The sequence below is a fragment of the Oncorhynchus kisutch genome, linkage group LG3, assembly GCF_002021735.2.
Source record: "Oncorhynchus kisutch isolate 150728-3 linkage group LG3, Okis_V2, whole genome shotgun sequence".
In the NCBI taxonomy this organism is placed as follows: Eukaryota; Metazoa; Chordata; class Actinopteri; order Salmoniformes; family Salmonidae; genus Oncorhynchus; species Oncorhynchus kisutch.
This window is the reverse complement of record NC_034176.2, coordinates 42,484,910-42,507,074: the sequence shown is the minus strand read 5'-3', so window position 1 is coordinate 42,507,074 and position 22,165 is coordinate 42,484,910. Positions and strand designations below refer to the sequence as shown.

General features: G+C 41.8%; 1 protein-coding gene across 1 annotated transcript in view; it reads left to right on the top strand.

Moving 5' to 3' along the window:
- The window catches only part of npdc1b (neural proliferation, differentiation and control, 1b), a 48,485-nt gene that overhangs the window by 21,250 nt on the left and 5,070 nt on the right, over positions 1-22,165 (top strand). The window contains exon 2 of the mRNA XM_020465726.2: positions 6,725-6,886. Coding sequence (XP_020321315.2) covers positions 6,725-6,886 — 162 coding nt within the window. The remainder of the gene's footprint in view (positions 1-6,724; positions 6,887-22,165) is intronic.

Sequence of the window (22,165 nt, the reverse complement as noted above, 5' to 3'; positions counted from 1 at the left end):
AATGGTATCATCTGCATAGAGGTGGATCAGAGAATCACCAGCAGCAAGAGCGACATGATTGATGTATACAGAGAAGAGTCGGCCCGAGAATTGAACCCTGCGGCACCCCCATAGAGACTGCCAGAGGTCTGGACAACAGGCCCTCCGATTTCACACATTGAACTCTGTCTGAGAAGTAGTTGGTGAACCAGGCGAGGCAGTCATTTGAGAAACCAAGGCTGTTGAGTCTGCCGATAAGAATGTGGTGATTGACCGAGTCGAAAGCCTTGGCCAGGTCTATGAATACAGCTGCACAGTATTGTCTCTTATCGAGGTGCACCCATGACCAGCTCGGAAACCAGATTGCATAGCGGAGAAGGTACGGTGGGATTCGAAATGGTCGTTGATCTGTTTGTTAACTTGTCTTCCGAAGACCTTAGAAAGGCAGGATAGGATAGATATAGGTCTGTAGCAGTTTGGGTCTAGAGTGTCTCCCCCTTTGAAGAGGGAGATGACCTCGTCAGCTCACAGGGGTAGTCCTGTGGGCAAAACAGCTTGTTGAGTATAGGGCGGAAGAGAATGGCAAAAATTGTGCAAGCTAACAGATGGGCCACAAACAGAAAAATAACGAAGTAGTACAAGAGTGTGCAGAACGACATCTCGGAATGCACAACTTGTTGATCCTTGTCAATCGAAATCGGCTTCATTGGGCACGCAATCATCAACACTGGACAATTGAGGAGGGAACAACATCGCCTGGAACATGACCGCGAGATCAGTATTCTTGAGTGGCCTGCTCAGTCTCCAGACCTTAACTCAATGGATCATATTTGGGATAAGATGGAATGGGCTGTAAAGCATGAATGTACCGCCTTCCAATCTGCAGCAACTGCGTGATGCCATCGTGTCAGCATGGGCCAACATCCCTGTGGAACGTTTCCGACACCTTTGTAGAATGCCCCAAATAATTCAGGCAGTTCTGGAGGAAAAGTGGGGTCTGACCCAGTGTATCCCTTTTATACATAACATATAAACATCTGAATTTTTAAGTAAACATTAAATGATTTATTAATCAATGCCACAAACCTGGGACATCCCGAAGCACCATATGCTTTTCCATTTTAGGAATTAGACCAGCACAAATGCCATGTAAAAACAGTATATTTTGGTGGAGGAGTTAGAAATGGAAAAACTGGACTAGGAAGGTAGCTTTTATATAAAATACTAGGTCCGCTCCAGCAGAATGAGAAACACACTAAACATACTCAAAACAAGGAAGCCATGCTTAAACGCAGCTATATCAACACATTTCTTGTCAATTTACCAGGTCCATGTTGCTGCTGTTAATTGTGAGCAGCACGTTTACCACTGCATTCAGTCTGAACCCCAGAGTAAGCAGGAGGACAGCATTACACAGGTGAAAGAGGTAGCAAAAACGGTACACCACAACATTTACATTTAAAGAAAAAAAAAACATGTTTAAACGCTACTGAGTCTAGATGTTAGAACAAGTGAAGGAAGCAGCGTAGGGAAAATGGGGGAAGGCAGGTTGGGTTTAAAGAGGAGATGGAGAGTTCCCGAATGGTCCGAAGTTGAGGGACCATTGGGCGTAAAAGGCTTATTGTGAAATAAGGGGTAGCTAGAGAGATGTTTGGTCATTGGAAAAAACATAAAAGTAGATGCTAAACGTTGACAGTACGTCCTACCGGCCTCACAACCGCAGACCACGTGTAACCAAGCCAGCCCAGGACCTCCATATCTGGCATCTTCACCTGTGGGATCAGGGGAGGGTTGCTGAGGAGTGTTTCTGTCTGTAACAAAGCCCTTCTGTGGGGAAAATCTCATTCTGATTGGTTGGGCCTGGCTATACCCTCCCAGACCAACCCATGGCTGCACCCCTGCCTAGTCATGTGAAATCCATAGATTAAGGCCTAATGAATTTATGTCAGTTGACTGATTTCTTTACATAAAATGTAACTCAATAAAATCTTTTAAATTGTTGCGTTTTATATATTTGTTAATTATAGAGATAAAGCCAGAAGATGAATGTACTTGTTGAACAGAGCTATAGCCAACAGTCTTGCGTGTTAATATGGTCATCACTCACTCACTGTTAAATTTGTCAAGGTCCCGACATCAGTGTTAGCTATCCTGCTACAGCGCTTTTTGATGTTGGGATGCGCACGCATCACTCGAACGGGCTGTTTGGTGGTAAACAGAAAATGGCTCTAAACAGATGGAGCAGAAGTGAGCCAAGGGCCCAATATAGAACTGTCTTTTCTATAACACCCTCTGGAAGAGTGTAAGGCTGTGTCCCAAATGGAATCCTAGTATTCCCTATGTAGTGCATTAGGGCACTGGTCAAAAATAGTGCACTATATGGGAAATAGGGTGCCATTTGGGACATACTTAAGTCTTAATACTAAACAATTAGCCAAAAAGAGGATGCTAATCAGTCTGGACTCTTCCTGTTGACATCCCTCAAACGGATAGACAGACAGACAGCTTGATAGAGGCAGAGTCTTCTATTTGTAAATGACATGACAGGACACTGCCTGTCATGTTTTCAGATTAGCGCCCCGGTCGCCACCCTTCAGTGCCCTAGGTACACGGGGCTCAATGTCTGGCCTCTGACTGCAGCGTACAGCTAGCTATCTGACCTCACACAGCCTGCCTAGCCCTGAGGATCACCAGCCCTAATAGGTGGCAGGTTGTGGAGGAGCTATCGCACGTGCCGTAGACCGTACCGTGCCGTAGTGCTTTGATAATCCCCATAGTCATACCATTTTAATTTGAGTCAATTAACCCTTATGTGGTGTTCATCTCCGTTGGGCCCATTTTAAATGTTTACTGAAAGAAAAATGATCAAATGTAATTATTTTTTCAACTTGAGACACATTGGCCTTTGCTAATTTTATGTGAAGAACATCGGCTGCAGAGAGACAAGCTAGCTGCAATCAGGTCAGTGTGGGACAAGTGGGTGGACCGCCTTCCCTTGTTTTTACAACGCTGGGGCCAATGTTACTGTTGCTGAGCAGCTTCTGCCATTTAGGGGCCGTTGCCCCTTCAAACAGTACATACTGTCTAAACCCACAAAATATGGAATCAAGATCTGAGCTGCCTGTGATGCTGCTTCATCATATGCGTGGAACTTGCAAGGGTATACGTGGCAGTTAGATGGAGGAGCCCCTGAGAAGAACCAAGGGATGTGGGTTGTCCTGGATGTGACACAGGGACTCCGTGGCCACAACATCACGCAACACGTTTTTACATTGCACAAGCTGGGACAGGAGCTCCTCGAGGAAGCCGACGATGGTAGGAACAGTACGTAACATTACAATACCATAAAAGGAGGGGTGGACAATTTAGACAAGCTGGTGACTGGCTACAGCTGCAAAAGAAGAACCCTACGCTGGCCGTTTGATATTCTTCAACGTCTCGGCGTACAACACGTTTGTCATGTTGTCCTTCCGATTTGTTCAATTCAAAGCAAAAAAACATCAATAGTGATAACTTTTGCGTTTTATATTTGTTCAATATAATCATGATTTTATTCCACCCATGTCTTGATTATATATATTTAAAAAAAGGATAGCACTTTTATTGATATGTGGTCTAGCAGAGGTAAATGGCAAATGTTAACCATGTATGCTGTCTATATTGCTTGTAATTGATATGTCAACATTTTTAGTTTTTACGTAAATTGTTACAGCTGTATTGTTTTGAAAGTCCAACAACATTATTGGGTTATGAGACCTGCAAACATTGGGTGAATAACAAAAAACATGACCCCCACCACACAAGGGTTAAATTTAAATTCTGTTTATGAATTCATTGGAGTTCCCATAAAATGATTGCCATTGTTTTTCTATTCCAGGTCTTCAGTAGTTTTAAATGGAATTAACTTTGGCAGACAGTTCATAGGCATAAAACCCCTTCACATCAAAATGGAGGAGACAGTCTACTTGACTCACCTCAGTTTGGTAGAGTTGGAGAGATCGCAGGACTACATTTACGTCTTCTGTTTTGCATACAGTATGCTGCTAGATGGACTACAGCGCTTCCCAAATGGCACCCTATTCCCTTAATACTAGTTCAAAAGTAGAGCATTAGATAGGAATATGATGCCATTTGGGACGCAATGTGTGCTGCCAGATGAACGAGGCGACCTCAAGTGTACCCAGAGAGGATTTGGTTATATGCGTCAGTTGTGGATTTATTGACCCACGGATAGGTGTGGAGAATGATGAAAAACTTGTAGTCAGTTGTGCCTGCTTAGGCGGCAAGCAGCTGGCTGCTGCCTATGGAAGACCATCACTAGTTGACATGGATGCTTTGTAAAGACCTGGGTCTTGTTGTTTTGTTCATACCCCTCACAACCTATTTTTCTCCCTTCAATGTTTTTGTCATTTTTAATAACATGGTTTACAGGGTAATCTCAAGTAGTTATTATTATTTTTAAAAAATGTCACGCTGCTGAGGAAACCGTATTCCGTTCTCGCTCGTAGTTTCTTCTAAAGTTTCATGGCCATAGCCAGGGTCTAGACTAGCATATTGTTGAGAGACCGTGCTCTCTGAGGAAAATGAGATGGGGGGGGGGGGGGGGGGGGGGGTGATTATAGCCTGCTGGTGCTGAATGAAGATTACAGGAGATCTGCTCTCTGTCAGAACCAATTGAGAAGCCTGATTTGTCAAGTGCAAAAACAAGCCATTTGGGCCAGATATTGAGTTAATTAGTCAGATCAGGAAAACTGAATGTGCGTACCAAATTGCACCCTATTCCCTACATAGTGCACTACTTTTGACCAGAGCCCTGGACGAAATGGGCTGCAATTTGGGGCGTAGACCATGAGAATGAGGGAGAATAAATATAGGTCAGTATTTGTAGCTTTTTTTTTAGCTACGTTAAAATTACATTCAGATGAGATTCAAGGGTTTGTTTTTGCTTTTCAGGGTCAAAACTCATGAATATCTCATTGATAACGCTTATCAAAAGCAGACTGGAGCATAGTTTACTACTTAAAATAAACACCATGTCCTTTAAAGTTTACTAACCCACTTAAAATAAATGTTCTCTTCTCGCTATCGTTTGTCTTAATCTTAGTTTGTCTTAATCCCACCTTCCCCTACCCCTTCTCTCCATCCTCGGATTCTGCATTCACAGTTTGACTCACACCTGATGTCACGCTGTATGTTGCCATGGCAACCACAGCAGCCTAGTTTCAGTGGTTGGCTGACTTCTTTTTGGGGGGAGAGTCAGTAAGGGGTTAATATTGATAAATTTACTTTTAATTATTTGCTTCCCTCAGCCTATTGAATGCTTACAGAGCATTGGCAGGCAGAGAAGAACAAGCCTACGGCTGGTTGTATGAATCCTCTAACAGCCTTGCTAAGTCGAGCCCAGCCAAGACCTCTCATACACACACACACACACACACACACACACACACACACACACACACACACACACACACACACACACACACACACACACACACACACACACACACACACACACACACACACACACAAAGACTAAGGCTTCTTCCCAATTGGCTATTACCTGGCCTATGTAGGGGACTACTTTTGACCAGGGCCTGTCATTTGGTCGGTTAGGAGTTTAATCAGCCTGCCTAACAGTAAAAACACCTATCTCAACATGACACCAAACATACAACCCAACAGGAGTCAGGAGCCTTGGGCAGACTGACTGACTCACTCACTGTTCTGGTCACAGTGAGGGTTACTATTCCATGAGAAAAGGGCCTTTAGCTAACAGCACAGTCTTTTCCCTTATCTTAGCACCCACCTGCTGGCCCATATAGTCCCCCAGCCCAGGGAACCTGTCCACCTCCACCCCACTACACACCGGTCAGGTGGCGACAGAGGCCACATGACCATAGCCCCAAAACGACATCAAACACCGGTCAAGTAATACTGTAGTTTAATATTCTGTTCACATCAGAGTGAAGGATTTCAACCTCCTCCATCGTAGCCTAAACCTGCAGAATCATTTCTGACCCTTAGATAACAAAGTCTACAAACTAAAGACTGCCCTCAGACTTCAGAGGAGTTTGGTTTATCTGACTGAGATTTGGTACAGTGAGGAATTTGGCTGGTTTTCCTGAGAGGTAGTGAAGTAGATGTCCCGACTAGGTGTATCCTCAGCTAAAACTAGAGCTGTGACTCAAATGGCACCCTATTCCCTATGTAGTGCACTTATTGTGACCAGTGCACTGGTCAACAGGAGTGCATTACACAGGAAATAGGGTGCCATTTGGGACGCAGTATCTATTCTGATTAGCTGTAGCTCAGTGAGTGGTAGGGCTGGCCTGGAGGCGTATTATATTAGATGACGTACTGTCAGGCACCAGTAATTATGATTCTATTTTTTCCTTTGTCTATTTTCTCTCTTTCTCACTCACTCTTCCGTTGTCACCTTAGGCACCCTGATAATAGCTAGGCTATAAGACTCATGAGATGCCTCTGTGCATAATGTTATATGCTTAGTTCTCTAGTGTGTGTGTCCAATTTGGGTATTGTCCTAAGAGACTTGTGTTTTGATTGACAATACATTTGATTGTCATTTTTACAGGAACATGTTAAAGTAAAATGTCTGCTGACGTTAGCACCAACAGTCAGGAAGAGATGGGCTCGCATTTTCACTGTTAGCGCAGGTGCACTGGCGTTAAAATCCAAATGGATGTGAATACTAATGTTACTCTGTGTCTTACTATCTCCACAGGGTCTTCTTCAGTATGCCCGCGGAGCTTAGACTGTGCCCGAGCAGGGCGTCATTTCTGCCAGCCGGGCAGCTCACACTGCGGCCCCTGCCTCAACCCGCTGGTAGAGAACTCACATGGCAGATGCATAGTGAAGAGGAGACACGCTCACGCCCCCCATTTTGGTATGTTCACTTATCCCTACTAATGCCAATGCATTGCTGTTTCACTGCTAGTGTAGAAACAGTAGCCAAAGCCACAAAGCACGTCTCGTTGCAAGCCTTGACCAAGCCTTTGGGCCAAATATCCCTTCTCCTTCCGAAATTCTGATGCTGAATGTAAGTGTACCCAATGTTCCCTCTAAGCTTCTCCCTCAGGACTGCCGTGCAGAATAAATATCTGCCTGCGCAGAGAAGCACTAGTTTGAACTTCGCTCAACTTTCTAGACTTTTCCCTGTTAGTTAACACTATCAACATTTCCCTTTACTGTGGTAATTGTGATTGAATCAACGCAATATTAGTCACTTTCAATGCAACATACCAAAACAAACTATGCAAGACTTGAGGTATTTCTCAAAAAGCATACTACCATGCTCCGAGCAGGCAAATTGGAGCATGGAAGGTTCGGAGTATGTCTAAGTATGCAAAATGGAGCATGGTGGGCACTTATCGAATGCGTACTCCAATTCTACATATTTTGAAGCATGCATCAATGCAAGCTTCAACGGAAAGTATGCAATTTAATTTTTTAAATGCAACCACTTAAAAAATGTGGTAAAATTTCTTGAAAACAGTTATTTCATTATTTGAGCTGAAGCGAGAGAAAATACACTCTGTCATCACAATGAAATGTTTGATATGTTAATTAATACATGCTGTGTCCATTTTGGCATGTTTACCTGCCTACATACCGTAGATCACAAGCCCACAATAAGTCAATAGGGCTATCTAGCTAGCTAGCCATGAAGAATTGGTAGGTACCCCCAAAATATTTACATCTACCTTGCATAACATTAATTTGTCATATTTGCCTGTTTAACTAGCAAGCTAGTTAGATTATTACGATTGAAATATCTAGCTGATAATAGTTATTATTATTATTATTATTATTATTATTATTATTATTATTATTATTTGCTTTGTGAATATCTTGTTTTGTATTGTTGCTATTGTCCTGGCTGGAAGAAGGTTCAGTAAATGGGGAGGTGAAGCATGAGGTAATACAGTAGGGGGAGTGCGAGTGCTTCTCAAATGTAATGTTTTATGCATTCTCCACATTCTCGTTCTCACAAGCGTACTCAAGAGAACATCGTCAGAGAATGCCCTCACAGCATGAGAGAGGATCACCTTATTATGCATATTGAGTATGCAAAACTTATATATATATATATATATATATATATATATATATATATATATATATATATATATATATATATATATAGATAGATAGTTGTAAGTAGAATGCATCGGAGTAAGATTCTATTGCATTGACAGATATGACAGGCCCAAACTCTACACGGATCGGTGTGTCGTAACCAATCAGAGCTGCAGTAGGCCTATTTGCAAATATACCATTGCCATATATGGATCTGTGCCATTCACTTTGAACTGGACTATGTTTACAGCGGCAGGGTAGCCTAGTGGTTAGAGCATTGGACTAGTAACCGGAAGGCTGCAAGTTCAAACCCCCGAGCTGACAAGGTACAAATCTGTCGTTCAGCCCCTGAACAGGCAGTTAACCCACTGTTCCTAGGCCATCATTGAAAATAAGAATTTGTTCTTAACTGACTTGCCTAGTTAAATAAAAAATAAATAAGCAGTGTCATGACACTCCTGTGAGGATCCAAAGATCAGACTACAATCGATCAGCATCTACAGAGCCATTGGTGTGTGGGTTTTATGACACCTCAAGTCGATCGTAAATTGTAGGCAGCAGACAACTCCTTTTGGTCTTTAGTATTGGTGAATGGAATCTCTTTGTTACGGAAGGTTTTGCAGCCCAAAAACTCTAACGTCCAACAGTGAACACTGGGACAGTATATTTCAACATCCGAATGTGGGGAATGATGAGAGATGGAATATGGGAAATTAATTTATAGATGGTCATGTCATTAAAAATGTATATAAAAGTGATATAACAAAAATATATTGTAACTAGAAGAGCATTCACACTGTATATCAGGTTTACATCCTTTACCACTCTTCCAGAATGAGTGAAAGTAAACACAGACAACTAAGGAGAAGGACATTGTGACCTCTTGCGGTCATACAGAGACTTACAGTAACGAACTAAGGAGAAGGCCCAATCGAACCCTTTTCACAAAGCAGAACCCTTTTAACGAAGGCCTGGGTCCAACAGAGATACACGATGAAGACCTTCAACACGTAAATACATGCATTACTTCTTACCCAAATGGGCACCAGTTCGGGGCAAGGTATTACTGTGAGCATAGTTCCCGACTGTATCTAAGTGTTGTCTCTCTTTAACTCTCCATCTTTTGTAACAAGTGTCATATTGTGTTAGTCCACTAGGGACCTGTTTTCATCTTATTAAGTTTCAAATCAGTAAGTGTGTGTGTGTGTGTGTCATCATTTAGTTTGTTAGTAAATAAATAATCAAATCAATTTGTGTCGTACGGAATGATCAGTAAGACTCAGGTTTGTGCAGTTTCAAGAAGTCTGCAACGTTCAGAATGAGACTGATATGAGGTAATGGTTATGTGACTTATCGATTTCTATATTTCTATATGATTTATATATATGTGTATTTATATAAGATTTATATATGTGTATATATTCTTCAGTTTAATTCGGAAGATGAAACTCGTTAAACAACTTCCTCCATGGTTCCCCAAATTCCTACTGAGTTAATTGTTGCATGATTAATTTAGTCTGGTAACAATTAAACAGGGTAGGTAACTATGAGATAAAGAACACTCATCACATAAAGGAAAGTCACGTCACGACAGCGGTCATGAGTAGATGCACTTGTTTTGAGATCAAAGCGAGAGGTAAATGTAGCCGTGTGCACTTTTGTTCATATCCTTTGCTAGTTAGTGAGTTATTAGCCCAGTTATAGATTATTTGAGTGATTGCTTTATACAAGAGCTGCAATCATGTGCATTTCAAGCCATCTTTGAAAAGTGAGTCAGGTAAAGTCCTTTTTCATGTTTTTAAAGGAGCAGTGTTGTATTTTGAGACAGGCTTGAAGAGCTAAGTAGCCAATACGTGGAAGGTAGCATAATTTGTCTGATTCTCTGTAATAGTGGTTTAGGAATAATGATGCATTTTATTGTGTACAGTGGCTTGCGAAAGTATTCACCCCCCTTGGCATGCTTCCTGTTTTGTTGCATTACAACCTGAATTTTTTTTTTAAATGAGGGGGGGTTGTATCATTTGATTTACACAACATGCCTACCACTTTGAAGGTGGAAAATATGTTTTATTGTGAAAGAAACAAGAAATAAGACTTGTAAAGCCACTTTTTTCAGCAATTACAGCTGCAAGTCTCTTGGGGTATGTCTCTATAAGCTTGGCACATCTAGCCACTGGGATTTTTTTCCCATTCTTAAAGGCAAAACTGCTCCAGCTCCTTCAAGTTGGATGGGTTCCGCTGGTGTACAGCAATCTTTAAGTCATACCACAGATTCTCAATTGGCTTGAGGTCTGGCTTTGACTAGGCCATTCCAATACATTTAAATGTTTCCCCTTAAACCACTCAAGTGTAGCTTTAGCAATATGCTTCGGTTCATTGTCCTGCTGGAAGGTGAACCTCCATCCCAGTCTCAAATCTCTGGAAGACTGAAACAGGTTTCCCTCAATAATTTCCCTGTATTTAGCGGCATCCATCATTCCTTCAATTCTGACCAGTTTCCCAGTCCCTGCCGATGGAAAAACATCCCCACAGCATGATGCTGCCACAAACATGTGGTCTCGGGGGGAGGAGAGGTGTTTGCACCAGACAGTGTCTTTTTTGACGGCCAAAAAGCTCATTGTTAGTCTTATCTGACCAGAGTACCTTCTTCCATATGCTTGGTGAGTCTCCCACATGCCTGTTGGCGAACACCAAACATTGTTGCTTATTTTTCTGGCCACTTCCGTAAAGCCCAGCTCTGTGGAGTATGTTGCTTAAACTGGTCCCATGGACAGATACTCCAATCTCTGCTGTGGAGCTTTGCATCTCCTTCATGGTTATATTTGGTCTCTTTGTAGCCTTTCTGATTAATGTCCTCCTTGCCTGGTCTGTGAGTTTTTGTGGGTGGCCCTCTCTTGGCAGGTTTGTTGTGGTGCCATATTCTTACCATTTTTTAAATAATGGATTTAATGGTACTCCGTGGGATGTTCAAAGTTGCAGGTATTTTTTTAGAACCAAACCCTGATCTGTACTTCTCCACAACTTTGTCCCTGACCTGTTTGGAGAGCTCCTTGGTCTTCATGGTCCCGCTATCTTAGTGGTGCCCCTTGCTTAGTGGTGTTGCAAACTCTGGAGCCTTTCAGAACGTGTGTGTGTAATATATATATATATATATATATACTGAGATCATGTGACACTTAAAGTCCACCTGTGTGCAATCTATTTAAATAATTATGTGACTTCTGAAGGTAATTGGTTGCACCAGATCTTATTTAGCGGCTTCATAGCAAAGAGTGTGAATACACGTGAACGGACCACTTTTCCTTTTATTTTACATTTTCTTGAAACAAGTTATTTTTGTATCTTCACCAATTTGGCTATGTCCATTACATCCAAATAAAAATCAAGTTAAATTACAAGTTGTAATGAAACAAAATAGGATAAACTCCAAGGGGGGTGAATACTTTTGCAAGGCATTGTAAAGTGGTTTCCTGCATCAAACAAAACATTTTCAGTCACCTCCTCCTTGTCTAAAGGACAAGTGGATAAATGGGTTAATGTCAAGCCCTGCATGTCTTTTTCCAATAGTCTAATCCAGGTATTCCCAGACTGGGGTACGCCAAATAAAAACGTGATTCACATAAAAAATTCTAAAAGTGTTTTGCTCGAAAATTGATAAATATTTTGACATTTTTAAAAAGGCCCACATCCATATAGGCACATACCAACTCTACTGGTTGTACTGCTACTACCAGCAGTACTACACCTGCACCTGTCGATGACACAAGTTGTTCTGCTTCCACGATCACATCCAATGCTAGCATCAGTAATTCTACATTTGTTGTTAGCCCAGCTAGCATGGACAGTGAATCTGATGCAGCCGATGAGCTACTGCCCCCTTACACGGGAAAGCACCGCAAATATGATGAGAACTACATTGATTTGTGTTAGAGGAATTCTAAATTCCTAAATGTTTTGTAGCCAAAACCAAATTCACTCTCTCTATTTCATAATAAGTTGTAAATGTATCATTTTGCATGAAATAGATCGAGACCAGTCTTAAAAACAAGTTCAGCATTTATTCTTGATGAGTACTGACCCAAAATACAAAGAACATTACATTTTAAAGAGAGAACATAAAATGACGTCATCAGTTTCTCACACCCTCTCCGATCCACACAATAGCGCGGTGTCTTCAGGTCTGGAAATTGTCTTCTACTCCCCTCATAAAACAAACATTCCAATCTGTCTAAAATATATACTTTTCTCCACTAATGGAACATCAAACAAACATTCTTATCTGTCTGAAAAGATATATGCCATCCCCCTCCCTTAAACCCGCAAGGTACAGACAATTAATTCGTTTTACTTACATTTTCAGTAACAGCTTAACCAAGAACCCATACATTTAATACCATAACATAATAGTATTAAAATAAATGGTTCTAATTTAAATGTATACATAATTAATCATTTCAACTATAATTTCCTCCAACAATTTGGGGTTCACTTATATTGGGAGTAGTGCCTTTCCTTAGCCACAGTGTGTTATATGTTCAAAAGTACTATCTCACAACACGATGAAACCTTCACTCGTAGGCAGACATTTAGAATCAAAACATGCCAATTACAAATTAAGACTTCCAAGTAGTAAGACAAGTATAAAAGCAACAGATACTATTAATAAGAAGTGGCTAGAAGAGTCTTATATGGTGAGCTTCCGAGTGGCTAGGACAGGCAAGCCCCATACTATTCTGGAGAACTTCATTCTTCCTGCTGCCACGGATATGGCTGAAACAATGCTGGGGGAAAAGGCCCAAAAAACTATACAGAAAATCACATCAGTGACATGGCAGGAGATGTTTTGAAGCAATTACTGCTTCACATACATGCCAGTGAATTCTATGTGTTACAGCTGGATGAGTCAACAGACGTGGCGGGCCTGGCACAGCTCCTGTTATATGTCTGTTACGTTTATGGGGGGTCAATTAAGGAAGACATCCTCTTCTGCAAACCACTGGAAGCCAGGACAACAGGAGAGGATACTGGACAGCTTTGTGACATCAAATGGACTTTGGTGGTCTAGATGTGTTGGTATCTGTGGCACAAAAGCCATGACAGGAAGACCTAGTTGTGTGGTAACGCGCATGCAAGCAGTTGCTCCCGACGCCACTTGGGTACACTGTAGCATCCACCGAGAGGCTCTTGCTGCCAAGGGAATGCCTGACAACTTGAAAGACGTTTTGGACACTACAGTTAAAATTGTAAACTTTGTTAAAACCTGTTCACACCACCACGTACCTCTAGGGGTACCATCCCCCCCTGCTCAACTGACACAGTGGCGCACAGAACGCAAAAATATTCTTAGAAATATTTAACCTCCACACATTAACAAGTCCAATAGCTCAAATGAAAGATAAACACCTTGTTCATCTATCCAGCAAGTCAGATTTCTAAAATGTTTTACGGCGAAAACATAGCACATATTTATGTCAAACCACCACCAAAAGATAGGCTAATTTACATAGCCATATTTGTAGAACAATAGATGCAATCACAAAAGCAGGATTAAAAGAAAAATAATTCACTAACCTTTTGAAAATCTTCATCAGATGACAGGAAAAGGACATGTTATACAGTACATTTATGTTTTTTTCAATAATATGCAATTTATATCCATAAATCACTGTTTACATTGAACGTCATGTTCAAAAAATGCTACTAGAATGTCCGGAGAAATGATGATAACTCTGCCAGATAACAGAAATACACATCATAAACGTTGACTAAATATACATGTTCTACATATAGTTAGAAAGATACACTTCTTCTTAATAAAACAGCTGTGTTACATTTATTTTTAACGTTACAGAATTCGTTCACTTGTCAATAATATGAGACGGCGCTCATAGATTAGCAATATGGCTCCGCTATTTCGGAGTCCACAGAAACACATAATAACCACATAAATATTCCCTTACCTTTGCCGTTGTTCGATCAGAAGTCGTGGAAGAAGTGATACTTACCAAAAACAGCGTTTGCCTTTCAAATGTGTGTCTTTGGGTTATCAAACGCGACTAATTTCGGCTGAAATGCACCCAAAATTCTATGGGTTGCGCATGAAAACTTCAAAATTACATATTATATGTCGACTAAACTGGTCAAACTAAGTTCAGAATCGAGCTAAAACATGTTATAAACATACATAAAAATCCTTAGCCCGAAAGGACAAGCCTATATCGTTTGGTGGATCTTGGAACAAAGAGAGCCAAACACCCGAGGCGCGCACGTATTATTGCGTGACCCGAGGGTTTCTTCCCGCCAAAGGGTGAGGGAGCGCGCGATCTTCACAATGAAGCGCCCCATTGAAAGAGGACATCGCGCTGAAGAGATAGGAACTGTTCCCAGATCTGTAGCTGGTTGGGAAGGGTGGGGGCGATGACGTCAAAGTTGGGCCAACTTTTCTGCTGACAGAAAGAGTTTGGAAGAATGGCTGCCCTGTGAGTTCTGCTTTACATAGAGACATAATTTGAACGGTTTTAGAAGCTTTAGTGTTTTCTATTCAATAATATTTATTATATGCATATATTAGCAATTTTTGACAGATTTTTTGTCAGTTTACTATGGGCACGCATTCCTCCAAAGGGGGCAGTATTCTGCCCTAGCCTTAACAGGTTTTAAAGCAAGGCCCCTAAACTCTCGAGTATTTTCTGCACTATGCACTGATATGGGCAGCGACCATGTAACGCTTTTACGACATACAGAAGTGCGCTGGTTGTCAAGGGGCAAAGTATTGACACGTTTTTTTAAATTGAGAGACAAACTTAGTTTTTCATTTTCACTTGTCTGACCACTTGCATGATGACGAGTTTTTCACATCACATGACTGGCCTATCTGGGTGATGTTTATTCTCGCCTGAATGATCTGAATCTATGATTACAGGGACTCTCCGCAACTATATTCAATGTGCGGGACAAAATTGGACAATACACAGGTCTTTCCATCATTGTATGATTTTTTTTTTTGTGTGCAAATTAACTCACACTTACGGACAATGTCAAATGTGATATAGCGAAGAACCTCTGAGTTTGGTGCGCAATTACGCAGGTAATTTCCCAAAATGGACGACACAAACAACTGGATTCGTTATCCCTTTCATGCCCTGCCTCCAGTCCATTTACCGATATCTGAACAAGAGAGTCTCATCGAAATTGCATAAAGCAGTTCTGTGAAAATGGAATTTAATCTGAAGCCACTGCCAGATTTCTGGATTGGGCTACGCTCAGAGTTTCTTGCCTTGGCAAATCGCGCTGTTAAGACACTGATGCCCTTTGCAACCACGTACCTATGTGAGAGGGGATTCACGGCCCTCACTAGCCTGAAAACTAAATACAGGCACAGAATTTGTGTGGGAAATTATTTAAGATTGAGACTCTCTCCAATACAAACCAACATTGCAGAGTTATGTGCATCCTTTCAAGCACACCCTTCTCATTAACCTGTGAGTTATTCACAATTTTCAATGAACAAATAAAGCTTCATATATAAGATGGATAAATAAAGAGCAAAATTATTGATTATTATTTGTGCCCTGGTCCTATAAGAGCTCTTTGTCACTTCCCACGAGCCGGGTTGTGAAGACAACTCACACTCATTCTTATGTTTTAATAAATGAATAGTGTGTGTGTGGCAGGCTTACAATGATAGCAAAAAAAACATTTGAGAGTCCCCTGCCCTGGTGCTAGAGGGGGTACGCAGCTGGAGGTTGAATGTTTGAAGGGGTTTGGGACTATAAAAAGTATGGGAACCACTGGTCAAATCAAATGTAGGCCTACATTGAACACCACACATTGGCTGCTACTGTAGGCTGAATGATAGAACAGCTATTTCCATGTTAGAATGTTATGGGATCCATTTTCTCCATTGGTTTTGATGGTAGGCCACTCTAATTTAGGACTAAATTATGATCAAATAGCCACAGCAGTCAACTTGACCACTGTTAAAACTGTAAGTTAAAGCGGGTACAGCCGCAGTGTTCGCAGTAAACGAGTTGCACAGAATTTTCAATGTTCAAGTTTGCGCTCAGCAGACCTTTTGAGGGAACGTTGAATGTACCCCCACAAGATTCGTCCTAATAACCTGTTATACAAAACGAGGGCACAGGGAGAACTGTTCCACATTGTCTGTCCCATCTCACGAGAGACTAGTTTAATGTGAAAAAGAAGTTAATATTGCTCACTTTTTAATGGATAATAGCAGTCTCCCCTCCAGTCCCCCACTGCCTCAGACTTTAACGAGTGTTAATGAGACAGCGTAGGAGGTGCGTCATCAGGGGACTGAGAGCTGATAGCTCGGGAAAAAGGTTTGTTGTTCCAATGGAGAGAGAGAGCCAGAGCAATGGGAAAGGATTCATAATGGTTCAAAATGAGAATGGATGACTTTCATAAAGTGGTATTGATACAAAACAATTGGCATTAAAACCCATAAAGAAATATCTTAGATTAGATTTAGTCATAGGCCAGACAGACACTGGAGGGAGGGTGACTCCAGGAAAGCTCTACATTAAAGAAGGAAAGGAATTGAGAGACTGAGACCTGATTCACCACCAGTCTGTGAGATTACAGCCTAGCCACAACAAAGTCTAAACGAGTATCCCTCAGCACAGATTGTAAAGCATGGACTGTCTGCCAAGCAGGTTTTCCCTGATCCACTGATAGAAAATACATCCCAAATGGCACCCTAATCCCTATCAAGCATGCTACTTTTAACGCAAGCGTGCCATTTGGGACACCTCCACTGACTGGCTCTAGAAGAGCTGATGGTAAACAGAGTAAATCACTAAACAGAAGGTTAGAGAGGACCCCTCTATCATTCTTTCCTCCTCCACATATCTCTCTTCCTCTCTATCACTCTCTATCCTCCTTTTCTTCTCTTTCTTTTCCTCTTGTTGCCCTTCACACACGCTCTCCTCCTCCTGAGCGAGCTCATCCGTGGATATTCTAGCCACTCCATACACACTGAGCACACTGATGTTGTGAGCAACAGTTTGCCCTGTTGGAAACGATCGTCCACTCGTATGGATGGCCATGTTAACAAGGATGTTGGTTGTGATACAGGTCATTCTACTCGTTTAGACTTTGAGTATCTGTCATCTGGACATGTTTACCGGCTCTCATCCTGGGTTGCTTCCCAAGTGGTCCCTGTATGCACTGCTCTGACCATAGTCCGGCTTCTGTTCAAAAATAGTGCACTATGTAGTGAATAAGGATGCCATTTGAGACCTCTGGATTTGCAGCTGTACACAGTTAATTCACTGATTTAGCCCACCGCATTTAAGTGGTATCCATTTTCCTAATGGCCATTTAGTTCTTTGCAGCCACTTGGGACATGACTGGCACATGACTGAATTTAATGGATAAGAATGCATCACATGCGAACCACTTTGTATGTTGTGAGGCCGGTTGGAGGGACTGCCAATTTCTCTAAAACAATGTATGGATTATCTTGGCAAATGATAAATGCTCACTAACAGGGATGTAAACAAATTTGTGCACAACATTTGAGAGAATATTTTTGTGCATATGGAAGATTTCTGGGATATAATTGTTTCAGCTCATGAAACATGGGACCAACACCTTACATGTTTCATTTATATTTTTGTTCAGATTATCTATACGTTTTTCAGTTGCTCAGAAAACTTGGGGGGCCAAATTAAACCACAGCATGCAGGCCGCCATTTGGGGAACCCTGCCCTACAGTATAGCTCGCTCACTTACAAATCACCTGGAACAATTAAATGTAATACACTTGAGACCATGGCCACTAGGCACATGGGGCAATCGGCAGCGTATTTCAGGTAATTTCCCCCAAAACAAGGCAATATTTGCAGACATGTTCAAACGAGAGATTGGTCTTTACCCAGCCCCAACCACCCACTCGACAAACACAGAACATTTTGAGGAAATGTGACAGAATAATTACATTTGAGCATTGATCTGCAGTATGACTCATATTTCTGTTGCCACTGTGTCTTGTGTGCTCCCAAACGGCACCCTTTCCCCCTAGCTGTTGTTTAAGTCAGAGATTTTCACTTTCACTGTGGCCACCACATTATTGGAAATTGCAGCTGGAGTTGACTAACTTGCATTGGTTTCAGGTGCAACCTTTTTCTCTGTTATCAATAGGGAATAGATCACTAATATATGCATAACTGGCTTGCGTCATTCAGACCCATATGCCATCGACCAGAGCTAGAAGGGGGCCACATTGAAAAAGGGTTTAAAATTAATTACTTACTGACATTTACTCATTTCATATGACAGGACAGGAGACGAGCATTGAGGCTTTTGTTCTTACTGCGTGAATAGAAAAATAAAGCGGCTTATCATGGCTCAACTATATAGCCGATTTACAATTGGAGTTTAGCGGCGACTAGTGTGGAGTGACTAGAGCTCCGACGTCAGATAAAATGTTCTGTGTACTTGCAGGCTATTCTTTGGGTACTGAAATCGATAGTGTTTTTATTTGAATAAATAATTGTATGTGATGTCAGAGCACCAGTCTGCTCACACCAGCTGCTGCTCAACTCCATCGTGGGGACGGGGGCCTGGGACTAAAAATATAGGACAAAACACACACCGCGACAAGAGAGACAACACTACATAAAGAGAGCCCTATAAGACAACAACATAGCATGGTAGCAACACATCTGTCAGTAAGTGTCCACGATTTGAGTCTTTGAAAGAAGAGATTGAGATAAAACTGTCCAGTTTGTGTTTGTTTGCAGCTTGTTCCAGTTGCTAGCTGCAGCGAACTGAAAAGAGGATGTGGACTTTGGGGACCTTTTAACAGAATGTGACTGGCCGTGTCATAATACCCACAAAGCCTAGCATTTCAAACACTGAAATGGTTGGTTGTTTTTCCACCATTCATTTTATCCTTTTGTAGATTTTAGAAACACTTCAAATAAGGACTGTGTTTTGTGTAGGCTTACCCTGGCATGACATTTTGATATCCATGTAAATCTCTCTAGGACAAGGTGGCTTTTATCAATATATTTGGCTCTATTTACTCGGATTAAAAAATTCTAAATAGCATCAAAGAAGACATCATGCAAGACTACAAATCTCTGCAAGCTGCTGCACGTCATCACATGTGGTCTGCGGTTGAGGCCGGTTGGACGTACTGCCAAATTCTCTGAAACGACGGAGGCGGTTCATGGTAGTGAAATTAATTTATAATTCTCTGGCATCAGCTCTGGTGGACATTCCTGCAGTTAGCATGCCAATTGCACACTCCCTCAACTTGAGATATCTGTGGCATTGTGTTGTGTGACACAACTGCACATTTGAGAGGGGTCTTTTATTTTCCCCCCAGCACAAGGTGCACCTGTGTAATGATCATGCTGTTTAATCATCTTTTTGATATAGCACACCTGTCAGGTGCATGGATTATTTTGGTAAAGGAGAAATGCCCACTAACAGGGATATAAATACATGCACAACATTTGAGAGTAATAAGCTTTTTGTGCATATGGAACATATTTTATTTCAGCTCATGAAACATGGGACCAGCACTGTACATGTTGTGTTTCTATTTTTGCCCAGTATAATTGGAGTCATATCTGTGGTCTGCTGCATACAAAAGTTGCATTGAACTGAATAGGAAGAATTGATGACAGGGGGCCCAGCAGTTACTATTATTCAGAGCTGCTTGGAAGCCACTGGTCAATTCATCGCTATTGTATTATTGTGCACTTCACTTTACTGACCTCTAGGCGAATCTCTAGAGCACTTACAATGTGGTTGGTTGGCACAAGCTATGGAGGGATGATGTATATGACCAAAGTCTCACATTTTGAAAATATTTATTACATCAGAAAATAATGATACCTTACAGTACTTGAAACGGCCTTTAGAAATGGGTCTTTGGTTAATTTACGGTTCTTCACCTCTGAACCACATATTTAATCTGACTCCAACCCCCCCTCTTTTTTTCAATTTGTATGCATCAAACCTTATTTTACCAGGTAAGTTGACTGAGAGCACATTTACAGAAATGACCTGGGGAATAGTTACCTTCTATCCTCTCCCCTCCCTTGCCTTCTCTCTCTGTTGCCCTGGTTATGGTTTTCATTCATGATTGCTCTCTCGCTCTCCCTCCGTCTTTCTCTATCGCTCACTCTCTCTCTCTATTGTTCTCGCCCTACCTCCTCTGCCCCCCACCCACACGCTCAGAGCACCTCTTCATGACAGAGACGCTGACCTATCCACCCACACACCGCGACACAATTCCCCCACTCTCACTAATATGTAATGTACAGAATCTCTTACACACACAAATACACACATGAATGCACACACACACTCTCTCACATACACACACTGCACCACTCTCTCTCTCTCTCTCACACACACACACACACACACACACACACACACACACACACACACACACACACACACACACACACACGTATGCACGAAAGCACCTCACATTCACTCTGTCATAGACACCCACCCACACAGAGATTCTCTCACTTTGATCCAGCTAGCAACACACAGTATCACTGGTTTACTCAGTCTCATACATAGACACACAGGCATTACAGCACCACACACACACACACACATTCTAACACTTACAGCACCGTACTGCTATGCAGTTTATCACCTCACTGCTCTCACCTCACCTGTGAAACCGGCATTATTAATTACTGTTGATATAGTAACCCTTTATGATTAAGCACAAACCAATCCAATGTAAGAAACATGCAGCGCGTCATCTCTGCAAATACAAAGATGTTTAATGCTTTTGCAAGGCTGCAGTTTGTGTTTGCGAAAGCCTTTTGTACTTGATGAATGATTTGATTTGGATCCTTACACGTATCATCGACTCACTTGTTGGTGTAGGTGTGTGTGTTTATCCACACTGGCCACACGAGGGCAGCATGGACCAGTTCTTTCTAACTGGAATTCCTCTGTGTCCCCTATGAGGACCAGTACGGGGTATATGGATGGAGTCAAGGAGAGCCATGTATTTACACTGAACAAAAATATAAACACAACATGTAAAGTGTTGTGAGCTGAAATAAAAGATGCTAGACATTTTCCATGTGAACAAAAAGCTTATTTCTCTCAAATTTTGAACACAAGTTTGTTCACATCCCTGTTCGTGAGCATTTCTGCTTTACCAAGATAATCCATCCACCTGGCAGATGTGGCATATCCAAGAAGCTGATTAAACAGCATGGGGACAATAAAAGGCCACTCTAAAATGTGCAGTTTTGTCAACCATACCACAGATGTTTTGAGGTAGTGTGCAATTGGCATGCTGACTGCAGGGATGTCCACCAGAGCTGTTGCCAGAGATGTACTCTTAATTTCTCTACCATAAGCCGCCTCCAATGTCGTTTTAGAGAATTTGGTAGTACTTCCAACCGGCATCACAACCGCAGACCAAGTGTAAACACGCCAGCCAAGGACCTCCATATCGGCCTTCTTCACCTGAGGGATCGTCTGAGGTGGTGCTGAGGAGTATTTCTGTCTGTAATAAAGTCCTTTTGTGGGGAAGAATTCGTTCTGATTGACTGGACCTGGCTCCCCAGCAGGGGCAGTGCTCTAAAACACTGCATCTCATTGCAAGAGGCGCCACTGCAGTACCTGGTTCGAATCCAGCTGCATCACATCCGTCCGTGATTGGTAGTCCCATAGGGCGGCGCACAATTGGCCCAGCGTTGGCCGGGGTAGGCCGTCATTGTAAATGAGAATGTCAAATCTTTGAAGTTGTTGCATTTGTATGTATGTTCAGTAATAGATGCAATATGATGCATTTACATGATGACACTAATTCCATATGGTGGACATGTTAGCTCCCCATTTTAAAGTGTATACCTCTGCAGTCAAGTACCAAAGACTCTGGATTTCCCTTAATCAGCAGGGCTGTGGTTTTCCTGTTGATCTGCCACCCTGAACTACTACACTACTATTAATACAATTATAGGACGAATACATGCCTGATCTGTGTTTCGTAGCCTTTCGTTCTGTATGGAAATCAATAGCTTGTGCAGTTGATTAAGTGTAGCTTGTGTTGTCAGCATCTGATGAC